The sequence below is a fragment of the Pogonomyrmex barbatus genome, unplaced genomic scaffold (genome assembly GCF_055798465.1).
Source record: "Pogonomyrmex barbatus isolate J1 unplaced genomic scaffold, ASM5579846v1 scaffold4, whole genome shotgun sequence".
Taxonomy (NCBI): domain Eukaryota; kingdom Metazoa; phylum Arthropoda; class Insecta; order Hymenoptera; family Formicidae; genus Pogonomyrmex; species Pogonomyrmex barbatus.
In genome coordinates, this window is record NW_028297138.1 from 12,873,780 (window position 1) to 12,891,803 (window position 18,024).

General features: G+C 36.7%; 1 protein-coding gene across 4 annotated transcripts; it reads right to left on the bottom strand.

Annotated features, from left to right (window-relative positions):
- Window positions 1-479: 479 nt before the first annotated feature.
- Window positions 480-17,595, bottom strand: Kdm5 (Lysine demethylase 5). 4 transcript variants are annotated; one of them, XM_089080744.1, is made up of 18 exons: window positions 17,500-17,595; window positions 11,982-12,198; window positions 11,733-11,893; window positions 11,200-11,568; window positions 10,805-11,083; window positions 10,226-10,718; window positions 10,017-10,144; window positions 9,696-9,890; window positions 7,948-8,402; window positions 7,597-7,858; window positions 6,691-7,519; window positions 6,382-6,590; window positions 6,067-6,291; window positions 5,872-5,953; window positions 5,372-5,784; window positions 4,967-5,093; window positions 4,472-4,614; window positions 480-4,159 (listed from the first exon to the last, which is right to left on the bottom strand). In XM_089080744.1, exons 1-18 carry the CDS (start codon window positions 17,578-17,580, stop codon window positions 4,049-4,051), a joined length of 4,779 nt encoding a protein of 1,592 aa, XP_088936870.1. In that variant the 5' UTR covers window positions 17,581-17,595; the 3' UTR covers window positions 480-4,048. The 4 variants fall into 4 exon arrangements, with proteins under 4 accessions (XP_088936870.1, XP_011631336.2, XP_011631335.2 ...); XM_011633034.3 differs by lacking the exon at window positions 17,500-17,595 and adding an exon at window positions 16,887-17,493 and having other exon boundaries at window positions 480-4,096; XM_011633033.3 differs by lacking the exon at window positions 17,500-17,595 and adding an exon at window positions 16,887-17,493.
- Window positions 17,596-18,024: the final 429 nt, after the last annotated feature.

Below are 18,024 nucleotides of genomic sequence, written 5' to 3' on the forward strand. Positions count from 1 at the left end.
TTCTATTTCTCCCACCACATTGAATACGCTTCCACGGACATCGACCCCTTTTAAATAATGTTACCTCGCAGGGGATAGAGATAAAACCGTTCTGAATTCTTCAGAGGTTTCATCTCACAAAGTTACTTTTCAAGTTTTCCCAAAAACACTCGCGCGTATTAATATAAATCATACAAAAGTGTAAATGTATGTTCGCGATAAAAGACATTACATAAAATTTTTTAACAATATAAAATTATTTTTACTAAACCTTCTTTATAAATAAAAAAGGAAAGATCCTTAAAAAATGCAATTAAATGTAGTTTTTAATTTTTTACAATTTACAATTAAAGATATATAATAATATAAATATATAGTGAGATAAGCCATAATAAAGACAATATCGGACATTGAAAACAAATATAAAATAATATCAAGAATCTAATCGAATAATGCCAGAGACTCAAAAGTATGAAATATCACCGAGAATTAGATAACGATTTCTTTGACGTCAAGTGATTTATTGATAGATACATCTACGATAATATGTGCAACAAGAAGTAAATCGCTTTCTTATCGAAAAGAGCGCTATTTGTCATAAATAAGACCCTATTGCAAAGTGATATATTTTTATCGCTACATATATTAAGTTAGCCTTCGGTCACAAAATACAGAAATCTTGGTTTTATATAGTTCTTTGATAACAAAGTACGCATCGATTGAGAATTTCAAGATAAGAGTTATGGTAAAAATACAAGAGACGTAAAAAACATAAATTTACGATAAAATACCAAAATTATTCGTAATATTCGCTTAATAAAAGAGAGAAAACTTTAATAACAATAACCTATATGAAAAAAGAAACTATGCTGAGAACGAAAAATCATATTTCAGGGATGAAAATTCTAATTGGCGAAAATATCTCTTCTCTCAAAAATTACTTGCAAACCATCCCTCCAAAAATATAATTTCCCCTATTTAGAAAAAAACTTCGTTGTGTGTGCGTGTATGTGCATGTGGTGTATTTACAAAAGTAGCGTAGTGTAAAAATGTAATATTCACTTTATCATTCAATGAACTAAATAATTTGCAATTTCCATTAATTTAATACGCTAATTTGCACGAATATCTCAAGTTACATTGAGAATGTTGATACTAAAGTGTTTGTGCATAACAAGAAAGTTGATGCACGTAATGTGTTAGAAACGCATATAGGCACTTGCCTTAGATATCTAACAAGTAATTAATAATGACGATAATTCGAAATGACACAGAATATATACGTATTAACGTACAATATTCTAGCTAAATATGTAGGACCGATAATACCGATTTTCCGTTCCGATAACGCAATATTAATTCATATTAAAGATAAAAAATTGCCCAAGACAAAATATTTTAATTTTATATAGATTTCGCGTTTTCCTCCCCTATTTTTAATATTAAAACGGCATTGATGCACGTTATTATATCAAAGAGAGAAAAATAAGAGCAAGGCAAAAATACAAGAATTGAAACGTCAACGATTAATGTTGGCGTTCTTAAAAATGCTGTCATTAGAAATCTATTGCGTTACCTGCGTTACATCCAACAACAATCGAAATTATCGATTATTGTTGGGTCTTATTAATCTATATAAAAATATATGTGTACACGTCTCATCGATTCTTTGTTTCACAGCCTGTTTTAAATGAAAGGTAGCATACTCATTGCCGACATATATAAGTGGCTAGAATTTATTAATAGAGTTGTATTCATGTTGCAATAAATTCTATTATACTCGAATTCTTCGACTCGGTCTTTATTCTCTTATGCTATAATTAACAATAGAATACGGAGAATATAATTCTCCATATTTATTAGCAAAGCTCGTTTATCAAACATCAAGATCTATTCGACAAGTATACAATTAAATTTAAAACACACTGTGTTATGATTCAATTTTTTCGGTTTTGGTTTTCACACAGAAAACTCAAAATTCTTTAATTTATTAAGAGGATAATTGTACAAAGTTCTTTCCCTCAAATTTATTCAAGATTCATTCGTGTGATTTAGTCTAGGATAAAAGTTTATATAAAAACACTCTGCATTCCACACTGTATTTGCATTAGATCGACTCTTTTATAAAATTAATACAAATTTTGTATAACAGTTTTTGTTGAATAACAGTTAAAGAAATGAATACGAGTCAAATTTTAAACATGAAATTAAACCAAGGCATATTCATGCTCAATTTAACTTTCAGCTCTTTGATAAAAGATTCCGTAATACGGAGAATAATAATGATTCTCTTGGTGGAAAGTCAATGTGCTTGGCTTATCGCAAAAATCTACGTTCTTTATAAAAGGCTTCTCTAATAAATCTGCAATCTAATAATGTATCTTCTTAACATTATTTGATTGTGTACTCTATTTAAAATACAAACTAATAATCTTATCATCTGTAGTGTGTATTGTGAGACACTTCGTAAAATTACTGCATTTAATATAATTCAATAATTTAATTTTGACAACTACTTATAAATATTTTTAAAGGATAATAAATCAGAATCATTATTTATTTTTATTTAAGAAATAATATAGAAAAAGCAAAATTGAAAAAATAGTTATTATATACAGGTCGATGTTATGTGAATATTTACATGAAAGATATTTATTATTTTTCTTTAATTTAAGTCAAGGAACATAATGATAACAGAATCAATATTACTGCTAGAAAATAACGATGATAAGACGCCGAGAAGATATAATAAAGAAAATTGTAGAGAGAATTATAGAATGAGAAAAGAATATAAACACAAAACGTACGATAGAACTATTTAGCCTCTGCAAAATTGACAATTATTATTATTTCGGGAAGGCAGAGTAGATATGCTATTTATCTGCTTGTCTTAATTGTTTCCTTTTATTTTATACAAACTATAGCTTATATATTTACTCTATATTCTGATATATTCTAATATCCTAATATATGTATATATCTAATAATCGTAATACACACATCTCTCAGTCTATTCTGTACATACAATTGGCGCAAAGGAAAATCCTCGCTTGTCGCTTTGTGCGCCCCACAGACATTTTAAAGCCGATACAAAAGATTGATAGATATTTCGCCATTATAGCGCAACACCACGTATTGGAAACGCTTGATTGCGATAAATCACTACATCGAAAATATCTCTGCAGTGTATGTCATTCGGTTAATCGGCTTATAATTTATTCCGATTTCAGGATATTTCCAATGTTAATAGATAAGATAACACGCACTATAGACCGTGTTGTTAAGATCGCTGCAAATTATGTAATCGTTAATTACCTCGCAGAAGAAACTGCTCTGTTCTATTATTCGGTTAAAGGAGCGATATACACAAGATTAAAAAATAGAAATAATATTCCTTTCTACGGATTGATTACAAAACTATAAAGAAAGCGTACATCACGGTTCATCCGTGATTTGTCCGCTGTCGAGGTGAAATGAAATCGATTGATTTTTCGTAAAAAGAGGAAAAAGCAATCCCACGAAACAATACAGATAGAAATAAAACGAATATTTTCGCAGTCGTGCGTATTAAGATAAAACGGGCGCTGGTATCCTCGTACAATTGAATTCCGAGAGCACGCGCACATGTATGTGGAAGCACAAAAATAATTTTCTGATATGCATTGTGCAGCGTTGTCCCTACTCGTGAACGAAAATTTCGTAGATCAGATATAAATGCAGATCGATGAGTGACTAGCGATGCATCTACTAGCATCTAAACATATAATTCCCGCAAACACAAATGAAAACCGCAGTTGGTAGGAATTGTTCACCAAGTGTAATCGCTGTCGACTACGCTTAATAATACTTTTCATCTTAAGTTCGCTTATTCGCTCATAAGCTGTACTTAATTGAATAATGACCTGCGATGCCGATAATTTGGTAGATGATGAAAATCGATGACGATTAACGTTAAGTTTGCATCGCGAATTCGTAGATCGAGTCGCAATTATCGCAAACGCCCCTCGTGCAGAGCTAACAGACGACACGAAGTGGGTTAATGAATCCTAGGACGAGGGATGTTGTTTTCCTAGACACCCGCTTCTGTGTCGGTGGTGCTGCCGTGGTATCCCTGAGGCTGAGAAAGGGAAAGAAGTGCATCCAGGCCTAATGATTCAGCCGGATCTGGCGCGGATCTCGACTATAATATTTAACACAAAAAGACTGCCGCTAAAATTATAGTCGAGTGTATAACCAACAAAACAATATAACGAAGACGGAAAAGAATAGAATTTTGTCGAGTTAAATTTTGTGTGATTTGGGACATTTACATATATCCGCTGAAATGCATATTTATTATACTTATAAAATAAAATGTGAAATGTGGCCGATAATGTACACGATGATAATATACATAATCCGACAATGTACACAATTTTATGAATTTTACAAAATAAAAATAAAAAACGGTAAACGGTACATATTACGTTTTGCCGAACACTTTTTTTCTTACCGATGCACTTTGATCGGCTTCTTTACAGTTGCTACAAATATAATCGTCTTCTTCCGCAATTTCTGTACGATCCAATCCAACACAATGCATATGGAACCAACCTTCGCAGCCACCATCACACTGAACCCAATCAACTTCCTTACCTAAACAACAAATAAAATAAATACATGTTGAAATATAGATAAAATAAAAATATAATTTAAGAAACGAATGAGGGTATAATCAAAATACTATCAACTCAAATATACAAAAATTAATTCATACACAACATATTTGATATTATATGATCAAAAAAGTTATGTACACGATCATTGGCAATATGATGTTTATTACTGACATTATCCATATATATGCATATATTATGACATATTATTATTGTTATTATTATTATTATTGTTATTATTATTATTATATATATATATATATTGAGAACATTTGTAACGCTTAAATATCATTAAAACCATGTTGCGAATATATCGTAGACAATATCCTTACCACTAGGCCGCAGGCAATTAACCGCCGCACAATCGTCGTCTTCGTCCGAACTTTCTTGCTTGGTCTTCTTTGTGCGATTACCGCCTCGCTTTCTAGGACCTTCTTCGCCCTCACTCTTACGTTTCATCTGCAATTTACATTTAACTGAAATCGAGCTGTCCCATGTTTGCAAAATTATAAATTGCAACAACTCTCATAAATCAGAAGAATGCCTCGAATTTAAACTTTCTATAGTCATTGACTCATTGTTAAGAAAACTGATGTAGAATTATATCCTCTCTTATCATGGATATTTAAAACTATTATATGGAAATTTATTACTTTACAAGAAAATTATTTTATTGATATAAAAGATTTAATTCGAGATATGTGACAGTTTCCGGAAAATAGAAAATAAACTGTTACCTTTCGAGGTCCACGTTTTACGGGAATCGGCGAACTGCTCTGCCTCTTTTCCTTGATAGTGATAGGACCACCGCTTTTGCTACGTTTAACTATGTTTTTCTCATCGATTTTCTGCCGTCCCATTTTTTTAAGTAATTCAAAATCCTCTGATTTCCTTTTTCTACCTCGTTTTTTCACGTCCTTTATCTCCTGATTGATATTCGCTTGGACTTCTTCGAATGACTTGTATTTCCGCATAGTGTTGTGACTATTCATATGACTCAAGATACGCCATATGTGTTGCGTTTCATCCAATGCCACTTCTAATAAATCGCCTTCCATCATAAGTTCTTCCAGACGTGATCTCGCATTAGAAGATAATATGCCACATAACTCGCTGTCATTTGTTTGAGTTTTTCGTCGAATTTTCGAGACTGAAATGGTAACATAAGACGTGATTATTTTCTGATCATATATTTCAAATATATTACTATATATTTATAGCAATTCGAGAAACTTACTATATGAATATGCATGTTCGTTGCTATTAAAAGTACTGCATGTTGGTTCATCATCCAAGGTAACAACATCGTCATCGTCATCCTGAAATTATTATTATTATTATTATCATTATTATTGTTATTATTATTTATGAGACGAATCGTTTATAATAAATTAAAATAAACATTACGAATCATGTAGCAAGCAATACTCACAGCAGTACTAAGTGTGCTATCATCCGAATGCACTCCACTAAGAGGAGCGATAGCCTGCACTCTCTGATGCAGTTCGGGATTATTAGCTGCCTTTTTCAACTCGCTGCTGATAATCTTTTCTGTTTTTTCTCTCGCCGCAGCTTCCACTAATTTTTGTGACATTACTGAAAGTTTCGCTAGTATCGACGAGATCTCTTCGGTAGCCAATGCTTGTCTCGCTCGATCCTAATTAACATATTAACACTTAACTAATGGTATCATTTATTTAAAATGATATGTGTGTAAAAATGATATGTGTGTTTGATAAGAATCTACCTGCCAATTCATCGCACGTTCTGTTAAACATTGTAACGCTTCTCCCTCTGGCAATCGAATCGGAATTTTTTGAAGGCTTACTAAGAGAGCCAATATAGTTTCCAAACGTGGTCTTCGAGAACGTAAACAACACGGACACAAAAATTTCATGTCTCTTGGCCCTGGTGGTTTACCCTTGTATGATGTTTTAGGCAAAGGCACACAATTTGCTATAAAATACAAATTTATATGCATCCACACACTCACATATATATATATATATATATAAAATTAAATATTACCTTTTATTATTTAAATTGCTGTACTTACTATGAAACCAATCTTTGCAAAGTTCACACTGGAGCATAATGCCGAATCTTGGTCGCCGGCAAACACAATACTTCGAATCTTCTACTTCTGCCTTCATCTTCATCAAGTTTCTTTCTCTTAAACTTCTCATCGCCTCCATTTCACGCTGTTCCGCTAGCTTAAATGCAGCTACTACGTTCGCTGAATTGCTAGAATCGTCCAATTTCGTATCACAGACATAAACGGCACCTACAGACTCATCGCCTTTATTCTTCTTAGTTTTCATCGCTTGTACGCCAACGCCGATTCGCGGCGACAGAGCTTCCATCAGCGTATAATGTGAGTTTTTCCTTAGAAATGTCCTTGCGGTTCTTTCTTTCCATGTTTTCGCTTGCGAGAGAGTAGATTCCAACATTGGAAGAGCATCTAGATGCAAAGGGATATTTCTTCCCTTTCTTAACAAATCATCCAAAGTGTCATAATACGGAAAGATTTCTCTCGCCTGTATGTCGTCGATCAGTTTAGTCCAATTCTTTGCTTTGTTCAATATATCTTGAAGAGTATCCAAACTCGGCAAATACGCCTCAACTTCGTCTGCTTCGCGAATAAATTCTTCTACGGCCGCGATAGTTCGTCTATTTTTGGTATTCAGAAATACTTTAGCTTTTTCTTCCCATTTATCGATCGCCTTCGTTAACGCGTGCAACTCTGACAATGTATTTTCGATACTAAAATGAGGTGGTATTGTCATTCCTTTTTCGATCAATTTGGCTACTTCTTCGCGACTGACAGATTTTGGATCATCTTGGAGGGATTTCACTTCTTCTAGCCATTGCATCTGTGCTAGTCTCTATAAAATAAAATTTTTTATTATAATAATATATAACTTTTAAAATAAATATACATCTGTATATGTTAGTTACATACTTGTTTCAACCGAACTAACTGAGGCAATTCAATACAGATAGAATCACCAAAGTCGATACATTTCTCTAATTTCTCAATGTCGCAATCATCTTCTTTGGATTCCAATTCTGCTGCGTCTTTTTGGAATTGTAATACTTGATCGAGTATAAACTTTACGCCATCCGATTCCTTAAGTTCACAATACAAATTGGTTATTTCTTTATAGAAAAGTGTCAATTCTTCTACAGTAAGTTTATACTTGGTATCAACTGTTTGCCTAGTTCTGAAACAAAAAATTATGTAAAAGCAAATAAAATTATAGGTGATAATACTGAATGTGTCGCAATAAAATGTTACGCTTTATTAACGTACCTTGTACGTTGTTTATTGTTTAATAGCTGTTGTGCAACACTCGCGCATTTCTCGGCATCTTGCACAGCGGTTGTTAAAGCCGTTAGCAGTTCGCTCTCTGGAAATTTCTTGTTCTCAGCTTCATTCAAAAGTTCTTTTAATTCACTTAGTTCAATTTTGTCGTTTTTAGGATCCATCGCCTCCTTTACTTTAGTCACCCATGAGTCAAATGACTCAGCTTTCAATTTCAATTTTTGCAGCATGATTGGTAACTCGTCCAATGTATATCGGTAACGCAGCGTATGCTTTTCTGGTGGACAGGTACACAAATCAGCAAAATGTCTGAGACAAACTAACTGCGAGCTGTGGCACGAACATGTAACCGCACTCAGGAAACAGGTAGTCTTGCATGCTTCACATTGTCTCTCGTCATCTGGTAGAAGCTCGAAAGCTTCACGTTCCGCCTCTGTCACACCCTGAACAAAATAAGTTATCCGGATTCACAAATATAATAAATCTAATCTCTGTCTAATTTACTCTAACAGAGCTTTAAACAAAACACTTGACGCGCAAAGAAGAACGCAAACAGTAACAATATTGATTCGAAAATCGTATTTCACTGGAGCACACGTATCCATCTGTGGAGAATAAACGCAACGTATATGGCGGGACCGACGCGCTCACGCGATCAACGCGACGTACCGTCACCAAGATTTGGCGCGCCAATATGCACGACCACTCAAATTCTGCAAAACAGCCAGGCGAAAACAGAGCTACGCGTTTAGCATCATGGCACAAGGCTTTGAAAACATAACCTCTTCACTCGTCAATATGCAAGTTATATAACTAGGACGAAGGCGCAGCGAGAAAGAATCGGCCAGTCAAGGACACTAGCCACGACTGCGAAAATTATTTCGTCCATGAAAACGCAGCACGATAACAGCAGATTCAATCGAATCAACAACGATGGAAATACGTGGCGGCATTAATTGCGTTTGTAACGTGGACAGACACGGTTCTGCTCCAAATGCTCCAAATGGTTGACGATCCCACGGGGATGCGTATACGTATGAATTTTGCCGCGCGAGCCGCATGTGCGTGAACGTATTATGTATGTGCGAGTACGCGCGCGTGCGTATGTGTGATTAGTGAAATAAGCGCGCGCGCGCGCGCGCTATTGGTCACGTAACTACTACTTGATCTAAATATATCGACCTTTCGAATGTATCGCCAGAATTCGTACGTTAGATCTTTTCCGTTGAAAACAAGACTGTATTCATATTCCATATTTTTTTTAGCACGATTGTTGAATCTCAGCCTTGAAAATTCAGTTTTATTCAGTTACATCAAGTACAAATTGTACTTTCACGTAAAATCTAAATGTAAAATTAATAATTGCATTACATATCAGATATGGAACATAAATATGAATATGGAACATAAATAACATTCTTTTTGAACTTTTGAAATACAGAATATTCTATTCTGTATTTTTAATGATTACAAATGTATAAATAAAAGAATAATCAATTATCAAGTAATATTATAGTGATAAGAAAGATAAAAATGTAATTAGATTCATATTTTAAATTAATAAAAAAATATTAAATATTTATATGATGAAAAAAACAAATAACTAATAGTAAAAAAATGTTATTAAATTTTCATCAAGAGATTGTAATGTTTCATAAAATACTATATATACTATAATACTATATGGGAGTCTCTTATGTAGAAATTTAATATTTTAAATATTGACAAATTCTTACCCATTCTAGCAAGTTTTTTCGTAATTTCTTCTCATCCTCCACCATTTGCAACATATCATGATACGTGGCGGTTGCGACTCCAATATCTAATGAATCCGGATCTAGTGACATCTTACAAACTAGTTCGTCGTGAGAAAACACACAGAATCTCCTTAAATTTGAATAATGTGTGATGCATTCTCGTCCGATTTTAAGCTAGCGACAAAAATATGTGATTGAGTATAATTTATATAATTTTTATATAATAAAGTACAATTTGAATTTCTGAATATTGTGATGTAATTGCACTTAATTTATTCGAATCTATCACAATTTACATACCCAATCTGCAGGTGCAAAATTGACAGCTTCTGCAAAATTGTAACCTTGATTAAAGCCTGCGTGATACGCTCTCGGAAATGTTACGACAAATTCACCCGCGTGTTGATCCGTTCTAAAGACCGGTACTCCTGTTAATCACAAAATTACATCAACATCGTTCGATTTCGAGTTGTCAAAATTTTAATTTATGTAAATAACACACGATATACCTTCGCTCGTTAATATGTTTGGATTCATGATAGTGACAAGTTGATGTAACAGATCGGGCTGACTATGAAACAGTTCCGGTGCGGCGGATTTCATGGATTGTTCAAAGCGTTCCGCTTGAGACCCCGGCACACCATACCACGTCTTTGGTTCGCCCCAGTGTAGATAATTAATGGAATAACTCCAATGATCCTCGTTGTGCCAGCAAAATGTCGCGAAGCACATGCCAACGTACATCCAAGGAACTTTCATGCCACTGATATCGGCATTAATGTGGCCTAGAACGCTTCCACGTAAGACTGGTAAATTATTTAGATTCCATGAAGATTCGGCATACTCTTGATCGCAAGTGAATAAATTAACGCTGGTTTTAGTTGGAAATCCGGACCCATGATCCATCGTATGCAAATCGGCACCGTATTCTACAGTTACATCTTCGTCGATGGACGAGACTATTCGCCAAAATTCCTTTTCTACTAGCGATGTTGGGACCATCTATAAACATTTTTTTGTCAAGTATATAATAAAAATAATATAATAATATAATAATGTGAGTATAATGAGCAACAATAAGATCTTACATGTACAGGCATATTAAAGTAGTCGCTTTTGAATTGATCGGCCATTTCTCCAAACTGCTGCAACGTGTATTCTCTCTGTGCTTGTTCAAAGCCGAATGCTTCCATCGGCTTTGAAACCTCTTCCGCGACACACTTGGGACATCGCCAGTCACCTTTTGGTATTTCCGTCAATGGTGGCATAAGGCAAAATGTATGATAACTGTCATCGCAACCGTCACACAACAACATATTTTCTTCATTATCGCCTCTCCCGCAATTGTGACAGATATATTTTGCCAACTATACGATATAAATACAAACGAAAAAAAAGATGATATTTAATTCAATTTTATAATTTTCTTTTTTATATATACAATTAGAAAAATATTATAAATAGATTACTAAATAATATTTACGGGATCAAAGTCATAAACGAGTTTCAAGCCGCGCGTTTTATTGGATTTTTTTCCCTCTTTGGTATTAAAACCGGCCATTTTCGGGCCTGGTCCGTAAAATTGTAATTTCTTAAGTTCTTTGCTTTTATCTGTATCACAACCAAGATGCCTGCTTTTAACCTTATCCTTGCATTCGTTATCCGAGTCGCATTCCTCCTTGCAATCCTCCTGTTTGATTGATACATCTTGCTTCTCTTCTTGCCCTGAGAATCGTTTAGATCGCCTTGAAAATTTTTCGTTTGGTGGTTTAATTTGCTGTCGAGATATTATGCCATGTGGTTTATAATCGCGATCCCTCTTCTCATTTACATCCGAGTCTGGTTCAATTTTCTACATGAAATAAAATATAGAATTGAAAATGATTACAAAAAATAATCATGTAATTATATTACTAATTTAAATAAATTATAATTAAATTACAAATGATTTTACGAGAGAATATCAAATTAACATCAATACGCGAATAATGATCCGGAAATCAAAATTTTACTCACGATATCTGACAATGTCTTTCCTTGTTTGAAAACGTCGAAGGGATATAAAATTCTCTCATAGTGATTCTTCAATATGCTGCCTACGCTCCGTCCAGATGGGTAACCCAGTTTATTAGCGATTTTTGCCCATCTTCTTTCTTTAGTCACAGTTTCTATACCACCTGCAAAACGATAAACAACAGTACAAATTCAAAACATGAATCTTACGAATCAAATATATGACAAACGAAATATATAAATGAAGCTCACCTTCATCCGTGACTATTTTATGTAAGGAATACAAGTCCAGTGCCTTACGTTCTACAAGTGGGATCTTTAAGGAGGAACCTTGAAGCTCCCAGAATTTTGCGATTTGATCTAAGAAATTAAGCTTTATCCTGGTCTTGGCTTCTAATTCATTTAACCTTTGTATTCTCGGAACAAATTTGAACTTGTCCACATCCACGGCAAACGGTGGCTGCCAATTCTGCAACAGAATCACAGTACCTTATATAGATTATACTCTGCAAAAAGTATAATTTTATTTTGACGAGAGTAAAGAAAGAAAGTTTCCTTTCTTTTCTATCTATCTAAAGCTCAAGTTTTTATTAGTATTCCGAATTTAAAATCGATATGGTTATACTTTGTATCAACGGTTATTACTTATTTATGCAGCTCAAGATCCCATACTACTTTGGATCCCATAACTAACTAATGACGCAGCTAGTCTATGTGGCCCTTGCCTTGTCGTAACGTAACCAACGTTCGATAGCAACGATAAGAGGATAATTGAGTTTTTAGTAAACTTTTGTTTCCTTCAATATATCGAAGTTCGCGTTAACGAATTAAATGTGAAATAAAAGTGTGTCAATATGTTTATTTAATCTCGCGTTGCTACATTGATCTAATAAATATTGTAGATGTAATAAATACTTACAATATCATACGTATTATTATATAAAAAATATTCTAATATAACACTATATATATATATATATATATATATATATATATATAGTGTTACATTAAATAAAAATTGTATATATATATATATATATATATATATATATATAAAATATAAAAATTGTATATATATATATATATATATATAAAACTTTTATTTATTTCAAGATAGCAATTGTTATTTATATTTTATCTACTGTAAACTTGAAGGTCTTCGTGATTCAGTACAGCAAAATCTGAATTCCTTCTTACGAGATATTTATGAATTGATCTGATTAATCAATATCGCATAACAATGTAACAATCTGACTGACTGTTTTTAAATAGATATTCTACACTGTATATAAACTGTTTATGTGAATTACATGATAAAACAATCAACATGAAACAAGATCAATAAATGCTCTGAAAATTTCTTTGTGATATAATATATCTTCCATGCCTGCGAGAATTGTTTGACTTGAAATAAAAAATAAATAACATATAAATCTCGTGCATGCGGCATTTAATGATAATTAATAGATGTATTTTTCTATAATTTTTTCATATTCAAATTGAATGTCTCGACAATTTTATGAAGAAAAATTGATTTAAATCCATGACAGAATTTGACATTAATGTCGAGATGCCTGCATACGCAGCATTTTAACAAGCATCTATCGCCTGGATGGTTACATTTTTTTTTATTTAATAACGCAACGTTGAAATACTCGTAATCGTAAAACGCGTTGATCAAGCTGTCGTTCCTGTCGTTTTACTAGCGCCCAACGCCCATGTAACGTTATGCGCTTCCTACGACAAAACTTCCGTAATGGCGGCGTGTTCTCGGGAAAATATCAACTCTTTAGAAAGCGTTAGAGATTTTTTCATCGAGCATATCGTCATCTGAGCATCGCATCGTGTGCAATGTCGTTACAAATTTGTCGAGTAACCTGAGTAGATCGCTGACTTTTTCGACGCATGAGATTTACCGCAACAAAGAATCTTAGAACAAATTTATTACGATTCTTCCCTTAAACTCGAAAGAGATAATGCTTATTACTTGGAGAATGAAAATACGCGGATATTCATAAACACTTAAACAATTTTAATTAGACTTAAACGCGTATTAGCTGCGTTTTAATATACGCGGCTGCGATTCGGAATAATGTAACGTGCAAAGAAATGAAAAATATACTGACATACTTACAAATTGTGATACTCAAATACAAGATTGTATCAAATCAATCGAAAAGAGATCAATTCGCATTTTTTAAATCTACAATCGTAATGCACGAATATTCGAATACTCATTTTTAAAGTCTGACAGCGAAATCAAAAGACACGATAAATAATATCTGAATCTCAATGGTTCTGTGTTTTCTTGCCGATTTGCGACGCAAAAGATTTTTGATAAGTCAACACGATCGAAAGTCTCGTTTTGCAATTCTGTGCAAACCTTTGTGATGGTTGTGTCTTAGATTTTGGAGGTAAATTTGCTGATAGATAGTTCGCTTGACAGATCCGTTACCTGGACAGATTCGTTCTCACGAAAGAGAATGCTGAGAATATCGAAGGTCGATTCTACGTACGCGCCATGCCCTGTACTTTTCTCGCGAACAAGAAAAAAATATTTTATGAGACTAGTTTGAAACTCGCTTACAAAGCAGAAGAAAACACAGTATTATTTCACTATAAAACAAAATTGGAAAAAGTGCATTGTTTATAAAAATGCGATTGATGGATTTTATTGAATCGCTTGCTCTTTATCAGTACAGAAGGATATTGAAGATTGACGAAGATTACTTAGAAAAATAGCTGACACAGCGTACTGTCTTTGACGAAATTTCTACATTTCACATTACACCTATTCGCGCACGTATTAGAGCAATAAACAAAACAGCTCCAAGTCTCCCTTCGATATCACACACACGTTAAATGATTAGATAAAAATATGTGCCGTTTCGTAAATCATGCGGTATCACTCATAAATCGAGCGTACCGGAAAGAAGCAAAAAAAAAAGATATATCGAGAAAGGGTAGTTTTAAGAACTGTTTTCAGCAAAACGAGAAGAAGAGAAAGAGAGAATAAACAATTCCGGCTACAAACGGGATAATTATTAGGTATCGATTAGCCGGCGTAGGTAAAAATCAATAATTACTTGAGAGTTTGTGGCGCCTTGACGCTTTTGATATACCTAGATGTACCCAAAGAGAAGGACGAAGACGTAATCGCAAATGTGCGTTATCGTCTCACCTTCGTGCGGCAATGTTTTCCTCGAGAATCAGTCGATTATTAAAGATTATTATTATCTCAAAACTAGCAAGATCCGAAGCGGTCGGAAATCGGTGATGCGAATGAGCGAATTTCGCGGACGAGCATAAGTAGAGATGATTCGAAGCAAAAAGTACGGTTAGAAAAGAGAAATTGAAAAGTTTAAATTTCGAGCGATGAACAATCGCCCGAAATCACGATCGAATCGCCCGTTGGGATTACATTAGATAAATATGTGAGGATTTTTCTAGAATACGTCATCGAGCCTCGGATATGTCGTAAAATCATGTCGGCGTTTTCGCGCATCGACCTTGCATCCATCACGTAACTCTCAAAATACACCTTTCGCTGATCCGCCCGAATATTCGTGTCGCCCACACTTGCCGAAAAAGAAAGGATATAACTTCCGGCGTCACCAGAATTTTTCCTCTTTACATACGGAAACAAGATGGTGGCGCAAATCGTTTCTAATGGTGGAATAAACCGACGAACGAATCACGAGGCAGTCCCCGCTCGAGGAACGATGTTCTCCCTGTCGCTCAGAAAGGTCGGGAAGAAAGGTTTTCGCGTTGGCAAATAGATCCGAATTATATTACGGGAGAGCTCAGCCACACGGTCGAGAGCTCGTGGAGTGAAAGGTGACGACAACGCGGAAAAAAATTATGTCATGCGGCGAACTGCACGCGCGCCCAGCGATGAGATTCCCTCGGTAGAGACACACACACACATACACATACACTCGTCGCGATGAAAACTTGATTTCGAGACTCGAGAGGATGCACCGACGAGTGATACACCTGACGAAAAGCAAACGATGAGTCCGAGGATGCGGAAGTGACGCGAAGACAGGCCGTTGCGAGAAAAGATATTTTTCAGATGCGAACGCGACGCGAATCGGGATCGCACCGATGATAATCAAACTCTTAGATTTCTAATATCGTCCCGCTCTCGATGAATCGCGCAAAGCGCGACGGCAAATGATTTCGCGATTGCCTTTTCCTTCAGTTTTTCTCGCATTTCGCATCAACTCCTCGAGGTGACCACCTCGCGTGTCCTATTGTCTCGGCCATTTTACATGGCGCGGTTTGTCGCACTGACCACGACTATCGTCATTAAACGCGAATCGATGATCGCACCTATCGCAGCTATCTCACCGATCTTTCCTTAATTCGATACGCTCGTGTCGTAACGCTCCTATTATTATTTTTACTAATACCGCCACTGTCATCTCGACATCATCTCGACGGTGCATCCATTAACATCGTCGCGTCGATCAACGACACGATGATGTTACGTTCAACGAAAAAAAGAGGAAAATTTTTTCGCTTCAGATCTCGCTTCAGATTTTATTTCCAGTATCTCGATGGAAGCGTCATACGTCGAACATCTTTTCCACAAGTTTTCTTTTCCCGCTTCTCGCCGATATCCCAATGCAACGCGTGACACGTATGGTCGTTACATTTCGCAAAGAAAATATGGAGACCCCGTAGAAAAAAGAACGTGCGAATACGCGATCGGTGCGAAGAAGAAGGCGAAATTTCGTCCCACCGGACTCTCGCCTCTTTCTCCTTCTCTTCCTCCTCCTTTTCCTCGTCGACGTCGTTGTCATCGCCGTCGTCGTTATCGTAACCGTTGACAAGATATTATTTATGCCAAGGGACGTCTCTTGAGCGCGTAAAAACGAGGTCGCCCTCTTCTCGTTCTTCGAGAATGCGATTCTCGTGTCCTTTCCTTCTTCCAAGGCGCGTGAGAAAGGAGAGCGCACGCGGAAAGATTCGTCCTCGTCATCTCGACGAGGATTAGGATCGACGAACGCGCGACGTCGATTACGTTAGCGACATAGACGAGGGGGTTCGCGATCGATTTCGTCGAAGGCAACGAGGCGCGTAGGACGAACGGGAGCCATGCGTTCGCATCCACATCCGCGTCCGCGGCTCAACGGCTTGTATACTACTCACGGGTGGTGGTTTGATCTTGCAGATGCCAGACCTCTCGGCGATCGGCCGTATCTTGGCGATGTAAGCGAGGGGGTCATGAAACTCGTCGTTACTTGGCTCAAACACCGGTGCCTCCGGCGGTACCGTAAACTCAAAGTCGGTTTCGGCGCGGTCGCAAGCCATGTCTTGGGCGCAACGGTGATTCCCACAGCTACGAGTCTCGTTGCTTCTCGATCCCATGATTCAGGAATCGCCAAAGGCACGCCGCGCGGAGTCCGCTGTCTCCAACGCTGGCTGGTTGGCTGATTGGCCGCTGGTTGATACGCACGTACGCACGCACGTACGCACGCACGCACGCACGCACGCACGTATGCACGCGAGCACTTTAAATTCGAGCAAAAGCCTGCTCCACCACTGCGGATGACGTCGCTACTCGATCCGGATTGATCGCGGAATAACGTTGTCGTTGTCACGAGTTCCCGAATCGATCATGTTCCCGCGTGTGTACTCGCTGAAATGCTGTTCTCGCTGCTTGACAATGAACGACGCGCGACAGAAGACGCAAATCACGCGCACGCAACATCAACGTCGCACGATGCCTCGCACCACACGACCCACCGCGACTGATTACCACCTTCTCTTCGTGTTTCGTTCCTTCCCCTCCCACAGCCCAGCGAGCTTCTCGCGAGCGACGACGGCCCGATGACAGCGCCATCGACGGACGAGCGATTGGACAAAGTTCGTGGTTCGTTCCGTCACGTCAGTTCCGTCGTGACCAGTCGTAATTCCGTCTGCTTCGTGGCCGATGGCTGCTTTGTCGATCTGAATTGCCATTTGCCACAGTCGCGCAGTAGCGTCACGTGACAGTCACGTGATGCTGGATCTCGTGGTTTTCCTTCGTTATACGCGCTGCCTCATCACGCATGAGAAAGAGACTCGTGATCGTGGTGCATTATTTTTCGCTCCGATCAGCTCTGATGTAATCTCGCCAGCGCGTCGACAGCGGCTCGATTATGTAATGTATCAAACGAGAGCTTGCAAACGCTGAACTGCGCGTTGCGCGCTTTGTGGCCAATGTCGAGAATATGCCATATGCCTCGCTCGAGGTAGCGAGGCGACGAGCGATTTTACGCATGCGCAACGTCAATTGTCCGGGATA